The 16,721-nt window shown below is 37.0% G+C and overlaps 1 protein-coding gene across 1 annotated transcript in view; it reads right to left on the bottom strand.

Annotated features, from left to right (window-relative positions):
* Window positions 1-16,721, bottom strand: part of gpkow (G patch domain and KOW motifs) — a 35,642-nt gene that overhangs the window by 4,132 nt on the left and 14,789 nt on the right. Inside the window, exons 4-7 of the mRNA XM_028813358.2 lie at window positions 16,320-16,426; window positions 13,113-13,317; window positions 8,431-8,563; window positions 1,777-1,954 (exon numbers count right to left, since the gene is read on the bottom strand). Coding sequence (XP_028669191.1) covers window positions 1,777-1,954; window positions 8,431-8,563; window positions 13,113-13,317; window positions 16,320-16,426 — 623 coding nt within the window. The remainder of the gene's footprint in view (window positions 1-1,776; window positions 1,955-8,430; window positions 8,564-13,112; window positions 13,318-16,319; window positions 16,427-16,721) is intronic.

Raw genomic sequence — 16,721 nt, 5'->3', positions numbered from 1 at the left:
CTTTCATTTAATATTGTTTTTTTTGTATCAGTATGCTGCTGCTGGAGTATGTGAATTTCCCCTTGGGATTAATAAAGTATCTATCTATCTATCTATCTATCTATATTCACTTATTAATTTATCTATATGCTTATTTTTACTAGGTTTAAGTTTTATTCTGCTGCCCATGCTCTCTTTCTCAGGGGTGGGGGTTCATTTGTTTTCAATCCTATTCTTGTAAAATTGATGTATTTGAATGGAATGTTGAGTGATTTCAATAAAATCAATAAAAAAAAAAATAAAAAAAAAAGAAGTGTTAATGTACAATTAAAAGAAACTGGCTTGCGCAAAAGGATGAGCACCCATGAATTACTTTGTAATTTCCCCTCATTATGGCTTCAAAACTAAATTAAAATAATGATAAACCATGCATTAACCCAGGTGATGAGAATTCTAGATATGAGTAAATAATAAGTCCTCTAGCCCCTTCAAATCTACACTCAACAACCATGGGCAACTCTACACAGTTTAGGCTTGAATATAAAGGTAATTCACTCTTACATAGCACAGAGAACCTAGTAAAAGATACATAAAAGATTAAGGAAAACTGATAACTATAACTGATATTGTTAAAGGAAGATCTGGAATAAACAGAAACCTCTTTAATAGGAATACATCACTATAAATAAGCAGCATCATAAATGCAATATCTTGGATTAATCCCTTAACCTGGTTGCCAAAAATGTGCTGTTTGTACATTCTCTCTATTTCTGTATGGGTTTTTTCCTATAACCCTAAAGATGTGAGTGCAAGTTTGATTTGTGATTCCAAAAAAGGCCCCTTCTGTGCCTAACAACTTGTTCAGCAAAATGCTAAAAGAAGTCCTTAAGAAATTCAGAATTTCATCATGGGACTTACAGGAGGCACTTGACACTGCTGGTGTCAAAGTGCATTGGGCAGACAAGACAAAGATAAAGTTATTTGGCAACAGTACCGTAACACGTTTGGCAGAAACCAAAGACAGCATTTGACCAAAAGAACCTTATACCAACCGTAAAGCATGGTGATAGAAATATTACGGCTTGGGGCTGCTTTGCTGCATCAGGGCATGGGCACCTCACCATCACAGAATATACAAAGAGTTCTTCATTGTACCAATGGGTTCAGGGTATTATGTGAATTCATCTGTTAGAAGATGGAAGCTCAAGTGGAACTTACAACATGACAATAACTCTAAAAATATCAGTAAACCCTCCAAAGAATTGCTGAAAAGAAAGAAGTGGAGGGTTCTGGAATGGTCAAGTCAAAGCCTGGATCTGAATGCTATCAATATTCTGTAGGGGGATTTGAAACAGGCTGTGCACACAAGACACCCTTCAAATATCATATAGCTGAAAGAATTCTGCTTGGAGTTTTGGGAAAAGCTTTCTTTCAGTCAATGTGAAAGATTGGTAGACAATTTTAGGAATGAGCTACTTGACACAGACAGAAATGACATATGTTCATTTCTCGTTGAATACTGTACATTATTGCAAGGCCAAGTTTACATTGCTTCCCCCCCCCCCTCCCCCCAATTATATCACCTTTATCTAAACATACTATTTAAATAAAGATCAAATATTCGTATGTCCACATATGTTAAAAAAGAATCAAACATTTCATAAGGCTTAATTTTTTTATAACTGTAAATGTTTTAAGATTTTTGTGGCGGCTTTTACAGATGAATACGAATGTCTAGGAAAGCAAAAAAAATAAATAAAAAATCAGTCATTATTAAATCTGACAAATTTTACATGCCTTTTGTGATCATCTTCATGCTTTCTTTTTCTACTTTTTTCATGATGTTTGTGGGTACTTCTTTGTGAATCCCGACTCTCTGACTGCTGGTGTGTACTCATTTCATCCAGTGACTTGGCTTGCTGTTTCTCCTTCTCCTTTTCTTTTTCTTTTTCCTTGTGGGCTTTACTCAGGCGACCTTGAAGCAGAAGAAAGTAAATTTGACTTCAAATTAAATGACAATTGCAGCTTACAGAGTATTTTTATAAAATGTATACAGTAATGAATCTATATTAAAGTATACAAAGTTTAGCCAGGTAAACAACATGTGGGATTACAACATGAATAAGAAGATTAACATACATCTTATATGGAACATGTACACAACTGAGGTTATCATTACACTGGCAATAAGGATAACTACAACTATATATAACCCAAAATATCATTGTACTATCCGAGTTTCACAAAAGAAAGCAGTTAGGAAAGAAAAAAAAAATATATTATATATATATATATATATATATATATATATATATATATATATATATATATATATATATATATATATATATATATATATATATATATATATATATATATATTACTTAAATTTCAAATTTGGGAATACGTTGAAGCAGACTGACACTGGCAACCTTATCCCCAATAAAGGCACTCGGAGACTCGGGATAGACAGCACAGTTAAGCTTTATTGTATGATGCGCATACAGACTCAACTCAAAGTGAACAGTGAGCCCCCAGCAATGGGCGCCTTTTATTTTTATTGCAATTCTTCTCATTTAAGCCATTATTGTTCCTCATCTGAATTCTAGCATTCCATTGCTTTAGTTCTACCTCTAATTAATTCCACCAATAATTCTTAGTTAAGGGGGTGTCAAACCCCATTCTGTCCATCTTATCTATTTGATAAGGGCTAGTCTCTCCCTCTACTATCTCAGCACTTGCCACCATGATTTAAAACCAAAGAGTTCATATTCCCTTTTCTAAGCATGGGGCCCATTCTTTGGCTCTCTAGCACATCTGACCTTTGGCTTATGAAAAACTGGTGTTTTCTGGCTTATACAAAATGATAAAGAATATGTAGGCATAGTTCTTTTTAATCCTAATTCTTACATCTTAATGCTTAATATAAAATAATGCTTACTTTCTCAAGTGCTTATAATACTTTTCTAGTACATGTAAATGACTAATTCTAAGAAGACAATTGTCTGTAAAAAACTACAGGAAGATTATAAACTAACTCATAAAAAATGGCATAAAGTTTACTCTAGAATTACCAAAGCCTAAGAAAAAACTCGTAAATCCGGCCCACTTTAAATCCCGTTGCACCTCTCCATCAGCGTCTTTTGTCTTGCCGATCAAGACAAGCAGCCTACTATTTCATCCCCCCACTGCCATAGAACATGCACAAAGTTCTCCCAGCTCATGACTTGATTATCTGGGAGTGAATTGCTGGAGTTTTAGAGTGGATATAATAGATCGTTATTTGGAACACATGCATGTCATGTCTGTTCCGTTTCTACAATAATCTGTGTAAACACATCGTTAAAACAGAAACTTTTACATATTTTAGTAATAAATGACAAAATGTAAGCATAAACAATATAGCGGTAAGAATTGTTGACTTGTAATCAAGAGTCCCCTGGTTGTATTGTGATCTTGACAGAGAAAATAAAAGTGAAAAAAAAAACGCTAACTTTTACAAGTTCTATCAATTTACACTGGTTGTTACAGATGCAAATCTAATGTATGTTTTTATTGTATAATATTAACAATAAGAGCAGCTCACTACTCAAAACAGTAAATATACGAGGGAGTCAGGATTGAACCGGGGGACTCTTGATTGCAAGTCAGCAATTCTTACCGCTACGCCACAGAAGCTGTTGCATCATCCTTGAACCTTTTGTGAAAGTGTTTATTTGATCTTTGGACTTCAGGCTTCACACATTATATAGTTTATGTCTACATTTTGTCATTTATTACTAAAATATGAAAAATGTTTCTGTTTTAACAATGTGTTTACACAAATTATTGTAGAAACGGAACACACATGAAATGCATGTGTTCCAAATAATGATCTATTATTTCCATTCTAAAACTCCAGCACTTCACTCCCAGATAGTCAAGGCTGGAACTGGGAGAACTTTGTGCCCATTCTGCAGCGGTGGGGGGATGGAATAGTAGGCTGCTTGCTGCTGGTCTTGATCGGCACGTTTACAAGACAAAAGATGCTGACGGAGACGTCCAAAGGGATTTAAGGCGGGACGGATTTACAAGTTTTTTCATAAGCTAATGGTAATTCTAGTGTTAAAGCCTTGTTTAGAAAAGACTTAAAGACATACATTACTGAATAGTAAATAAGCCCCTGAATTTTATAAAGAAATCAGTTGTACAAAAATCTGTTCCGTCTGTTTTGTTGAGGAAAAGAAGATGTGCAGAGTATTAATTGTTAAATGAGTTAAGAATAACAAGTACATATAAATTCCTATTCAAAACATCAAATGGTTCTGAAATTAATTTTTGTTAACAATACACATTTCTATTTCTATCTGAGATACAAAATAGTTAATTACAGTCTAATCAATAATGGTACAAGAAATATCGGAGAACATGCAACCCAATAATTATGCACTTTCCTCTACAAGGAGAAATTAGCAGGATGCCTGTAATTCACAAAGTTTTCTATTCAAAATACTGTTTATCCTCTTTTTTTTTTTTTGTTTAGATCAAAACCTTTTAGGAGATGCACGAAACAAAGCGTATTAAAAAATACAAAAGACATCACACATTGTATCGCCTCATAACCTTTAAAATACCACTGACTTGCACTCCCCCCACCCCCCCATTTCAGGAACCTGATCCTACTATAATTAAAATGGAAAATAGAAAAAGTACATATTTTCATGGGGCTGTATTTTACTCTACATTTGGAAGGCCAAAAAAAACAATGCTCACATTATTCAGAAAAGCCCTTTTCTCCCAGTGAAAATGCAATATTGGTCACAAACAATCCTAAATTAAGACAAATAAATTAAAAATGCACTAAATCAAGCCTTGATTATACAGTATCTCACAAAAGCGAGTACACCCCTCACATTTATGTAAATGATTTAGTATATCTTTTCATGGGACAACACTGAAGATATGACACTTTGATACACGTAATCAGTATACAGCTTGTATAACAGTGTAAATTTGCTGCCCCCTCAAAATAACTCACACAGCCATTAATGTCTAAACCGCTGGCAACAAAAGTGAGTACACCCCTAAGTGAAAAATGTCCAAATTGTGCCCAATTAGTCATTTCCCTTCCCAGTGCCATGTGACTCGTTAGTGTTACAAGGTCTCAGGTGTAAATGGGGAGCAGGTGTGTTAAATTTGGTGTTATTGCTCTCACACTCTCTCATACTGGTCACTAGAATTTCAACATGGCACCTCATGGCAAAGAACTCTCCGAGGATCTGGAGGAAAAAAAAAAAAAAAAAAAAAAAAAAAAAAAGTATCTCTACATAAAGATGGCCTAGGCTATAAGAAGATTGCCAGCACCCTGAAACTGACCTGCAGCACGGTGGCCAAGTCCATACAGTGGTTTAACAGGACAGGTTCCACTCAGAACAGGCCTGGCCATGGTCGACCAAAGAAGTTGAGTGCAAATGCTCAGCGTCATATCCAGAGGTTGTCTTTTGAAAATAGACGTACGAGTGCTGCTAGCATTGCTGCAGAGGATGAAGGGGTGGGGGATCAGCCTGTCAGTGCTCAGACCATAGGCCGCACACTGCATCAAATTGGTCTGCATGGCTGTCGTCCCAGAAGGAAGCCTCTTCTAAAGATGATGTGTAAGAAAGCCCGCAAACAGTTTGCTGAAGACAAGCAGACTAAGGTCATGGATTACTGGAACCATGTCCTTTGGTCTGATGAGACCAAGATAAATTTATTTGGTTCAGATTGTGTCAAGCGTGTGTGGGGGCAAACAGGTGAGGAGTACAAAGACAAGTGTGTCTTGCCTACAGTCAAGCATGGTGGTGGGAGTGTCATAGTTTGGGGCTGCATGAGTGCTGCCGGCACTGGGGAGCTACAGTTCATTTACGGAACCATGAATGCCAACATGTACTGTGACATACTGAAGCAGACCATGATCCCCTCCCTTCGCAAATGGGGCCGCAGGGCAGTATTCCAACATGATAACGACTCCAAACACACCTCCAAGATGACCACTGCCTTGCTAAAGAAACTGAGGGTAAAGGTGCTGGACTGGCCAAGAATGTCTCCAGACCTAAACCCTATTGAGCATCTGTGGGGCATCCTCAAACGGAAGGTGGAGGAACGCAAGGTCTCTTAACATCCACCAGCTCCGTGATGTCATCATGGAGGAGTGGAAGAGGATTCCAGTGGCATCCTGTGAAGCTATAGTGAACTCCATGCCCAAGAGAGTTAAGGCAATGCTGGAAAATAATGGTGGCCACACAAAATATTGACACTTTGGGCACAATTTCGACATTTTTCACGATAGATAGATAGATAGATAGATAGATAGATAGATAGATAGATAGATAGATAGATAGATAGATAGATAGATAGATACTTTATTAATCCCAATGGGAAATTCACAAAGTGTACTCACTTTTGTTGCCAGCGGTTTAGACATTAATGGCTGTGTTTTGAGTTATTTTGAGGGGACAGCAAATTTACACTGTTATACAAGCTGTGCACTGACTACTTTACATTGTATCAAAGTGTCATATCTTCAGTGTTAAGTGAAAAGATATAATAAAATATTTACAAAAATGTGAGGGGTGTACTCACTTTTGTGAGATACTGTGTTTTGTTAAGCTTAGGTGGCTGCATAGGACACTATTCAATTAAAATAATGAAGAAATTAATTATTTGATAAATAAAATTAAGGAGATGTTCCAACAACAGACAAGCTAACTGATACTATATTAAAAATAAATTCCATGCTTTATATAGCATACATCATTTTACCTGTGCTACAATGCATTTACCAGAAAGCATACATAGAAAGTAGACTAAATGCACTAAAGCAACAGTTTAAATTAATTTATTAAAAAAAAAACACACTTCTCTCTTTACCTTGAAAACACCTATTGCAAAGGGAAACTGTAGTGAGAGAGTATCAGAAATATAACAGTTCATACGACTACAAACCATGTTACAGTAAAATACAATGCTCTTGCTGTGGCATACATTGTAAATAGAATGCAAACATTTTCCCTTTTATAATATTAGAAAATAAAGACTTGAGAACAGAACAAGAAAGTTATATATAACATGGATAAAATTTAGGAGAACTACTCCTTTAAAAGATTAAGCTTGGTATTTTTCAAGTAGACGTTATTTCTACAAGATCATATTATATATTAGTTTGCAACATAAAGTTGTGTTCTAGAGTGAAGTGTTCATTTTTTAATTTTTAAAAATACCTTGTCAGTGACAGAAGAGACTGACAGACACACACATGCGCCTAGACCACTGCAGCTATTTGGCTCCACGCCTTTGAGAAGTGCTTCTGTATGCTATCTGATCATATCTTTCATTCTATGGCATAACAACATCAAATACTGTTTAGATAAGCATTGTGGTCTATACCTATGAATGGGATTCTCACAGAGTTTTTAACTGGTTTTGTATATTTAAGTAATCAAAAGCAATATAACATTACAGTGCAAAGGAAATTTCCATTTATCTCAACATTGTAACCATTACTTTGTCATCCATGACTCCAAGTGTAGCAGCAAAAATGAGTTAATCCTATAACTTTCTAATAACAAACAGCACAAACCCTAATATTCTCCAAAGGAGGATGGAGTCTGTAATTCAGTTTATTCTTATGTAATGCTCAGTGCACTTACACACAATAAACATAGTATCAGAAAAGTTAACAACAATTCCATACATAAGCAAATAGATTAAATAAAATAATAACTTCCATTTCCAGGACCTACTTTATCCAAATCAAGGTTCTCAGAAGTCAAAGTCTATCTTAGCAGCACTGTGAATAAGGCAGGAACCAACCCTAAGACAGGTTATTAATCAGTCAAACAGCACATTCAAACAACAACATTTTTGCTGAGAAATATAAAATCATTGATACAAACTTAATATTTAGCTAAAAAAGTATACGGACAGTTGACAATAAAAAACATCTACACTCAATGACTCAGATTCCAGAAATATGTAAGCAAGAATAAAGATAAAATAGCCAGTGCACTGCACCTTAAGTATAATACTTTATTCTGCAGTACTACATTTACAGCTTTATATTTCTGATCGCTACACATATCAACATACTAAAACCATATTGCTATTTGTATTTTTCATTCACAGGATTTGAAAAAATATTTTATATATATTAAAATAACTGATTCTGGTTAAACTAACACCTATTTCATTTGCTCTAATTAGATACTATCTCAGATGTACCAGCATTGTAAAATTATACAATTAAATAAACAGCATGTCTGAAATCAGTGAAGGTTGAGTGATCTCTCAAAATTTTAGGTGTTCTTTAAAGTTCTGTATCATAAAGTTATACCAGTGCTCCTTAACTAAATTAAACAAACGGATTACATTGAATACAGAAAGGAAGACTTGATGTTATTAAAGTAGCCTAAAAAATGAATGAAAATCTCTTACTGAGGTCTTTGCTGTATTTATCGTACTCCTTGCGGCTGACCAGTCGCAAACAGTGCTGGCTGACTGTAACTTTTTTTCCTCCAATTGCAAGCTTCATCATTACCCTTGCATTGTCCGGATCCATTCCTTCTACCTAGTAAAAGTTTCCATACAAGAAGGGGGAATTATTAGTTATCAAATATCAAAGTATCAGACTGTTTAAAATACTCACTGCTTTTGATTGCTGATTTACTAAACAATATATATTTTTATCCAGGTGTACTCAATAGCTACTTTTCTTTACACTGCACACGCATTACCATTTTGTTCTACAGGCCAGCAAAACAGGTTAGTAAAGAACGTGTTGCTCATTCAATGGCAATTATTCCAAAACCTTGTTAAACATTAGCTGCAGTGGAAATGTCCAGTGTCACTGCTAACAACTACGGAAAATTGGGGCTTTGTTATGGAAAATGGGAACTTTGTTATGTTAATTTGCTGCTTAGTTTAGTCTGACTTATAGAGCATTCAAAACAATGAGAAATATTTTGTAAACAAAATTTTAGCTTATGAAATAATTTAATATGGCAAACACAAAGCACAATGTTAATCAACAGATCATCAATAAAGAGCAGCCACATGTGATGTAACAGCCTCTTATCTGATGCAAACCTCATGTCCCACACCAGAATATGCTATTTTCAGGTCTTGTTCATTTTTACTTTGTGATTGATATGACTGAGCTAAATGAAAATGAATATCCTAAAAGGGAATTCAATCTCAAAAATGACAATAATTCAATGTATAAACAATATACTTATATTTTACAGGTAGCGAGTAGATTCCAATCAAAAAAGATTTTGTAAACTGCACCTAGCAGCCAAGATAAACCCTAGATGTACTGCAGACTAAACTCTGTGGTATACTGCAGTCATGATTGCGGAGTATTTGTTCCTGTTTATCATAGTGAAATTATATGAAATGTTTAAGGGTGCAATTTCACTATTCGAATATGTTAACTTGAACAAGTTAATTTGTTCCCCAAAACAATAGTTTCAAAGCAATTTTAATATTAATTTAACAGAGATCTCAAAGTTTACATTGTAAACAGAGATATTAACTCTTCTAAATTGTTGGTTATGAGGATTTCTTGTGCAACAGTTTTTTTCTTCTTACACATACCAATCCATAACAGCATTGCATGAACTTGACTTGTGCAGTATAGCTATGACTGTGACAACCTTGTAATCTACATTTCTATGCACGGAATGCCAAGTATAAGATGTAGACCAGGGGTGCCCAATGCGTCGATCGCGATCGACCGGTAGATCGCGTTGCATTCAAAAAAAAAAATTTTTTTAAACATTAGTCTATCATATATCCTCCCTATGGCATTTGCCACTTGATTGACATACAGGGCGGCTAAGTCTGAGATCTCTTTTCTTCCAACACACTGGTCATCCCGCACGCACAATCAAAAGCGCAAGCTACTGCAAAACTCCGGCTGTGATCTAGTTAGCCTTCCAATTTATATCGACTAAACAAGGGATTTAAAAAAAATTTGTTTGGGGAGGGTATGGACTGGATGTGGAATTGGAAGAGGATTTTTTTTCTCACAATGTCACAATCGAAGTGCGTTTGTCTGATCTGTCAATCTATCATTGCTATTCCGAAGAAGGAAAATGTGGAAAGGCACTTTCGAACTGTTCATAAAAACTACGAAACTGACTTCCTTCCAAAAAGCAATCTGAGAAAGAGAGAGGGAACTAAAATCGCAGTTAATCGGACAGCTGTCATTTTTCACTCGGCTGAATTCAAAAGCAAATGCAGACACACCGAAGCATCGTTCTGGGTGAGTCACTCGATCATTAAGCATAAGAAGTCCTTCCAAGATGAAGAGATGATAAAAAGAGGCCTTCGTTGAGAAAAATGGCTAGGGGAGAAATTCCTGCTGAGATTTCAAGACCCCTGGCCGGAGAAAAAGGAGTTTCTCCTTGTCATTAAAAATGCAGAATACAAGCAACTTAATAACGATCAATGGCCACTAGACTTGGCATTTTTTTTTCCAATCTGACCAACATGTTGAATGAACTTAATTTACAGCTGCAAGGAAAAGAGAACTCCATGGTCAATATGATTAGCTCAGTTAATGCTTTCAAACGAAAAATGCAACGTCTGTCCTCAAAGCTGCTGCGCCTTGATTTGGGGAACATCCAAAACCTCACATCACCCTTCACCCGCATCAAAAATTGCAACACTGTTTCACCTAAAACTCCTCTACAGTGGAGGATGACATTTTGACACTACAGGATGACATTCAGCTGAAGTCTGGGTCTCTTGCACAGTTTTGGAACTTACTCACAGAGGAAAAGTACCCAAACATGAGGAAATATGCTACCTCCTGGACTGCATTATTCAGCTCTACTTATTTATGCAAGTCAGCCTTTTCCCACATAAAGATTATTAAATCCAAATACTGTGTGACCAATAATGTATTAAATTGTTATTGTGCCATAAAGGTTATTCAGTTATGCAAGGTATGACAACATATATTTTATGTATAAAGTATACTCAATATATATTTTAAACAAGGAATGCTTTCAAAAATGGAAGTGTTAATCATTTATTTTCATCAATCAACAAAATGCAGTGAATGAACAAAAGAGAAATCTAAATCAAATCAATATTTGGTGTCACCACCCTTGCCTTCAAAACAGCATCAATTCTTCTAGGTACACTTGCACACAGTTTTTGAAGGAACTCAGCTAGTAGGTTGTTCCAAACATCTTGGAGAACTAACCACAGATCTTCTGTGGATGTAGGCTTCCTCACATCCTTCTGTCTCTTCATGTAATCCCAGACACACTCGATGATGTTGAGATGTTGGCCATACCATCACTTCCAGGACTTCTTGTTCTTCTTTACGCTGAAGATATTTCTTAATGACTTTGGCTGTATGTTTGGGGTCGTTATCCTGCTGCAGAATAAATTTGGGGCCAATCATACGCCTCCTGATGTTATTGCATGATGGATAAGTATCTGTCTATATTTCTCAGCATTGAGAACACCATTAATCCTGACCAAATCTCCAACTCCATTTGCAGAAATGCAGCCCCAAACGTTCAAGGAACCTCCACCATGCTTCACTGTTGCCTGCAGACACTCATTATTGTACCGCTCTCCAGCCCTTCGACGAACAAACTGCCTTATGCTACAGCCAAATATTTCAAATTTTGACTCATCAGTCGAGAGCACCTGCTGCCATTTTTCTGCACCCCACTTCCAATGTTTTCGTGCATACTTGAGTCGCTTGGCCTTGTTTCCACGTCGGAGGTAAGGCTTTTTGGCTGCAACTCTTCCATGAAGACCACTTCTGGCCAGACTTCTCTGAACAGTACATGGGTGTACCTGGGTCCCACTGGTTTCTGGCAGTTCTGAGCTGATGGCACTGCTGGACATCTTCCGATTTCGAAGGGTAATGAGCTTGATGTGTCTTTCATCTGCTGCACTAAGTTTCCTTGGCCGACCACTGCGTCTACGATCCTCAACGTTGTTCGTTTCTTTGTGCTTCTTCAAAAGAGCCTGAACAGCACATCTTGAAACCCCAGTCTGCTTTGAAATCTTTGTCTGGGAGAGACCATGCTGATGCAGTATAACTACCTTGTGTCTTGTTGCTGTGTTCAATCTTGCCAGGACAGGAAACTGTCTTCCACAACCTCACCTTGGTAGCAGAGTTTGGCTGTTCCTCACCCAGTTTTAAGCCTCCTACACAGCTGTTTCTGTTTCAGTTAATGACTGTGTTTCAACCTACGTGTGACATTGATGATCATTAGCACCTGTTTGGTATAATTGGTTGATCATACACCTGACTATAATCCTACAAAATCCTTGACTTTGTGCAAGTGTACCTATAAGAATAGATGCTGGTTTGAAGGCAAAAGGTAGTAACACCAAATATTGATTTGATTTAGATTTTTATTTTGTTTGCTCACTTTGCATTTTGTAAATTGATAACAATAAACAATCATTATTTATATTTCTGAAAGCATTCTTTGTTTACAGCATTTTTTCACACCTGCCTAAAACTTTTGCACAGTACTGTGTGTGTGTGTGTATATATATATATATATATATATATATATATATATATATATATATATATATATATAGCATTTTTAATGTAGGTAGATCATTTCGAACTGGTCATTTTAAAAGCAGCTCGCAAGCCAAAAAAGTGTGGGCACCCCTGATGTGGACATTTGCAAATGTAAACCTGCACTCAGTTCATTTTTGTCAATGACAAAGAATGTTGTCATTTACAACAAGGTGGTTCAGTATTGACAGAACTGGTTAGTTTGTCAGTATAAAACTGTACAACTGAAAGGCATTGTGGATGGACAATGCCTTTATGAATTAAACAGTAAATCTTAAACTGCAAAGAACTTGTGCAACTCAGATTGAATGAGGATCAATAACATAACAGACTGGAAAGTTCCACTTCTAAACTGCATCCTTGAGAAACTGGTTGATCTATGGTGCTACACATTAACTATTAAATCTCTGATTTCCACGTATTTGCGTATCTTAGCATCTATGTAAAAATTATTAGCTTTGCTATTTGTAACGTTTCACTCATGCCTTTCAGATTTTAATAAGATAAACCTCATACCTCAATTTACTTTGCTGTGTTCAAATTAAAATACCTTGCCATAAAGGTCCTTATGGGGTCCTTTCTCTATCAGCACACTGCTCCCCACCACTAGACCCTGTGGCTCCTCTTCTGCTCGCTCCTCACCAGGCTTGGGTGGACGCTTGGTACGACTTTCATCTTGAGTCTTGATTGCAGATTTGTCAGCACCCAGGCCTAAACCCTTGGGTCGATACTGGAGTTCAACTGGTTTGATGACCCTAATTATGAAGCAGATTTCATATTAGGCTATTAATAAACTGTTTTCTTACAATCTTTTTGTTACAGTATATTTAAATTATTACAAAGGTTTCATGCAGCTGTAAATGCAAATTACAAAGATTTAAGATTTTAAAAATGATTTCATATTAGGCCATTAATAAACTGTTTTCTTAAAATCTTTTTGTTACAGTATATTTAAATTATTACAAAGGTTTCATGCAGCTGTAAATGTAAATAACAAGGATTTAAGATTTTAAAAATGATTTCATATTAGGCCATTAATAAACTGTTTTCTTAAAATCTTTTTGTTACAGTATATTTAAATTATTACAAAGGTTTCATGCAGCTGTAAATGCATGGATTTAAGATTTTAAAAAAGTTAATGCAAGTGATAACTCCATTATGAAATTAACAAAAAACACTAGCAGATGTTTTGAGTATTTGGTCCATGTAATTTTTTCCTAATCAAACATAATCCATATTACTAACCGAAGGTTGTAAACCGGATATGGACGCGAGGCGCACGCGCACTGCCGCACTGCACACAGCCACAGAAAACACAGAAACGAGAAGATTGTATACCGGATGTCACGCGCACTGCCGCACTGCAACGAGCCCGCCACCTGTAAACTAGACTTGCTCTAATCCACTGTGCCAGTACTAACCGAAGGTTGTAAACCGGATATGGACTCAGGGCACTGGGCGCATCGAGGCACACGCGCACTGCCGCACTGCACACAGCCACAGAAAACACAGAAACGAGAAGGTTGTATACCGGATGTCACGCGCAACGAGCCCGCCACCTGTGAACTAGACTTGCTCTAATCCACTGTGGCAGTAATGTAGATCACATAACGGTCATTCAGTTTGGCGCCCGCCCCAGAGTCCAGAGTCAAACGCAGCGGCTTCCCAAAATGCTGTGACGCCTGCCCCAGAGTCAAACCGGAGTCAGTAGGTGGCGCCCAAATAACACAACGTAATGCGCCGTAGCGCCCGCCCCAGAGTCAAACGCGGCGGCTTCCCAAAACACAGCGGCTTCCCACAGTCAGTACATGGCGCCCACACAACACAACCTGTGAGCTACACTTGCTCTAATCCACTGTGTTAGTATTATAGATCACATAACGGTCACAGACTCTAACCCAGCGGCTTCCCAGACTCGGTGGCTGGCACACGAACACCACAACCTGTAAACTGAACTTGCTGTGCTCCACTCTGCCAGCAGTCGGTGTCAGGAAAGGCAACGGAATCACGCCTCCACAAAGCGAGGCCGCTTTACTACAGATATGCTTATGTGGTTAAATGACATTTCCCCAGACGCACCCACCCTCCATGATATCTCATCCATTCAGATATCGGACGGAACAAAAACTGATTGCCATTCTTGGATTTCCGATTCGCTAGCGAATCGCGGGCTTACTAGTTTGATAAAAACAAAAGACTCAATACTTCATGTATAACCATACCTTAGGTGTCACTTTTAAAGACAGCCACTTATAAAGTGCCAGACTGCCATAGCATACCTGAACTACCAGGATTTCCACAGCAGACTACTTGCATTTACAATATGTCTACAGCTGTTCACTGCACTGGAGGGTGCTTTAGGATAATGCGAAACCTTCTGTCAGAAAATTGAAGCTCAGCTGAAAGTGGACCTTGCAACATGACAATGACCCTAAACATACCAGTACATCCACCAAGGAACAGCTGAAAAGAAAGAGATGAAGGGTTCTGGAATGGCAATGTCAAAGTCCAGATAAGAAGCCCATAGTGATGTTAATTCGGATTGGGGGGTTTTGGATCTGAAAAGGGCTATGCACACAAAAGACTCCTCAACCATTGCACAGCTGAAATAATTCTGCATGGAGGAGTGGGAAAACCTTTCTCCTAGTCAATGTCAGAGACTGGAAGACAGTTATAGGAAATGCCTAATTGAGGTTATTACTGCCAAAAAAGTACAATACTAGCTATTAGATCCAAAGATGTACTCAATTTTTCCAAAGATGGAAGAAGCATACCTGTTCATTTTCATTAAGTAAGTTAATACATTTTCATTGTTTCCTTTTAAAATTTTTTAAGAAACTATTTAAATGCAGATCAAATCTTAATATGTTCACAAATACAGTCATGGGCCGAAAGAATTTAGGCCAGTCGTACTTACGGCCAAGGGCCATAGGAAAACAAAAGGGTAATATACTCCAGCATTTTCTGAAGTCACACTTCTTTTCTGTTTCCAATCCGTGCAGATAGTTTGCAGTTTTTTCTTCCATCAAGAAGACAGAAACGTCTTGAAAATATTAATAAATCTTTCATTATTATTATTATTCCACAGGGACTCATGTTTTCATACTCTTGGAGGGCTCTTTAAGATTTGTTTTGATTGGAACTTCATGTGGCTAATTCTTATGTATTTGGCCCTTCTCTTACTCACAGAAGGCATGTGGCCACTGAGACTTTAAAATTGGTTTGTGCTATTCTGTATCACCAGTTAAAAGTATGTGTACTGGTGACCCACACCAGACACACAGAGCCTCGGTTGCAATGATCTGTACACTTTTCGATGAACATTTAACATGCCTGATTGCTAGTCCCAAATGGAGCCGTAACTCATCGCCTGACTGTATTAAAAAAAGAAAACACAATTCAGGGGATATACTTGTTTTCACAGGACTGTACTTAATAGTTTTAGGCTTTCTGCTGCTCCACAGCTGCTAGAGCAGAACTGAAAGGTCATTGAGTCTGAAAGCAAGCAAGTAGCTTAAAAAGAACACCACTTGAAAGAAAGAAGACATCTCTAGCAATTACAGTATAGGAAACAAGAAGGAAGAAGTGCCGTAGGTAAAACAGAACTAGAAAAAATTCAGTGAATTTAACTTCAAGATATTAATTCATCTCCAGCTAATTATCCAGCTAGAATTAATGAGGACTTGATGGTAGAAGAATATAACAAATAACAATATATAAAATGCATCTGAAGAACTGGCAAATGCCAATCACTCACTCTTTAAATGTCTTCCCAACGCCTTCACCCTCTTTCCAGCCCATCCCTTTCAGCATGGCTAGACCAAAAGCTTCAATAGGTACACTGTCATAATCATTTTCTTTAGGCTGCAATTGAAGGTGACAGGCATGTATAAATTCTCATGACTAGAAACTTGATTACTTTAACTTCTATTAATAACATATGCTACCCCTGTTCCTCCTAATTCAGTATTTATACACTCTACTTCCTTTGAATGATTTGGCAATTTACTTATATTAAGATTAGTAATGATTAAACATGCAGCAATATTAAAAAAATGGCTACCTATATTTCCTAGATCGGCACCAGTAAATCTAGAAAAAGGTGCTTTCTCTACAAAATATATTCTCAAATTAACATTTTTTTGGTTGCTCTATCCCT

Source organism: Erpetoichthys calabaricus, chromosome 11 (genome assembly GCF_900747795.2).
Source record: "Erpetoichthys calabaricus chromosome 11, fErpCal1.3, whole genome shotgun sequence".
Classification (NCBI taxonomy): Eukaryota; Metazoa; Chordata; class Cladistia; order Polypteriformes; family Polypteridae; genus Erpetoichthys; species Erpetoichthys calabaricus.
Note: the sequence above shows the minus strand (reverse complement) of the source record. Positions and strands in the feature narration are given on the sequence as shown.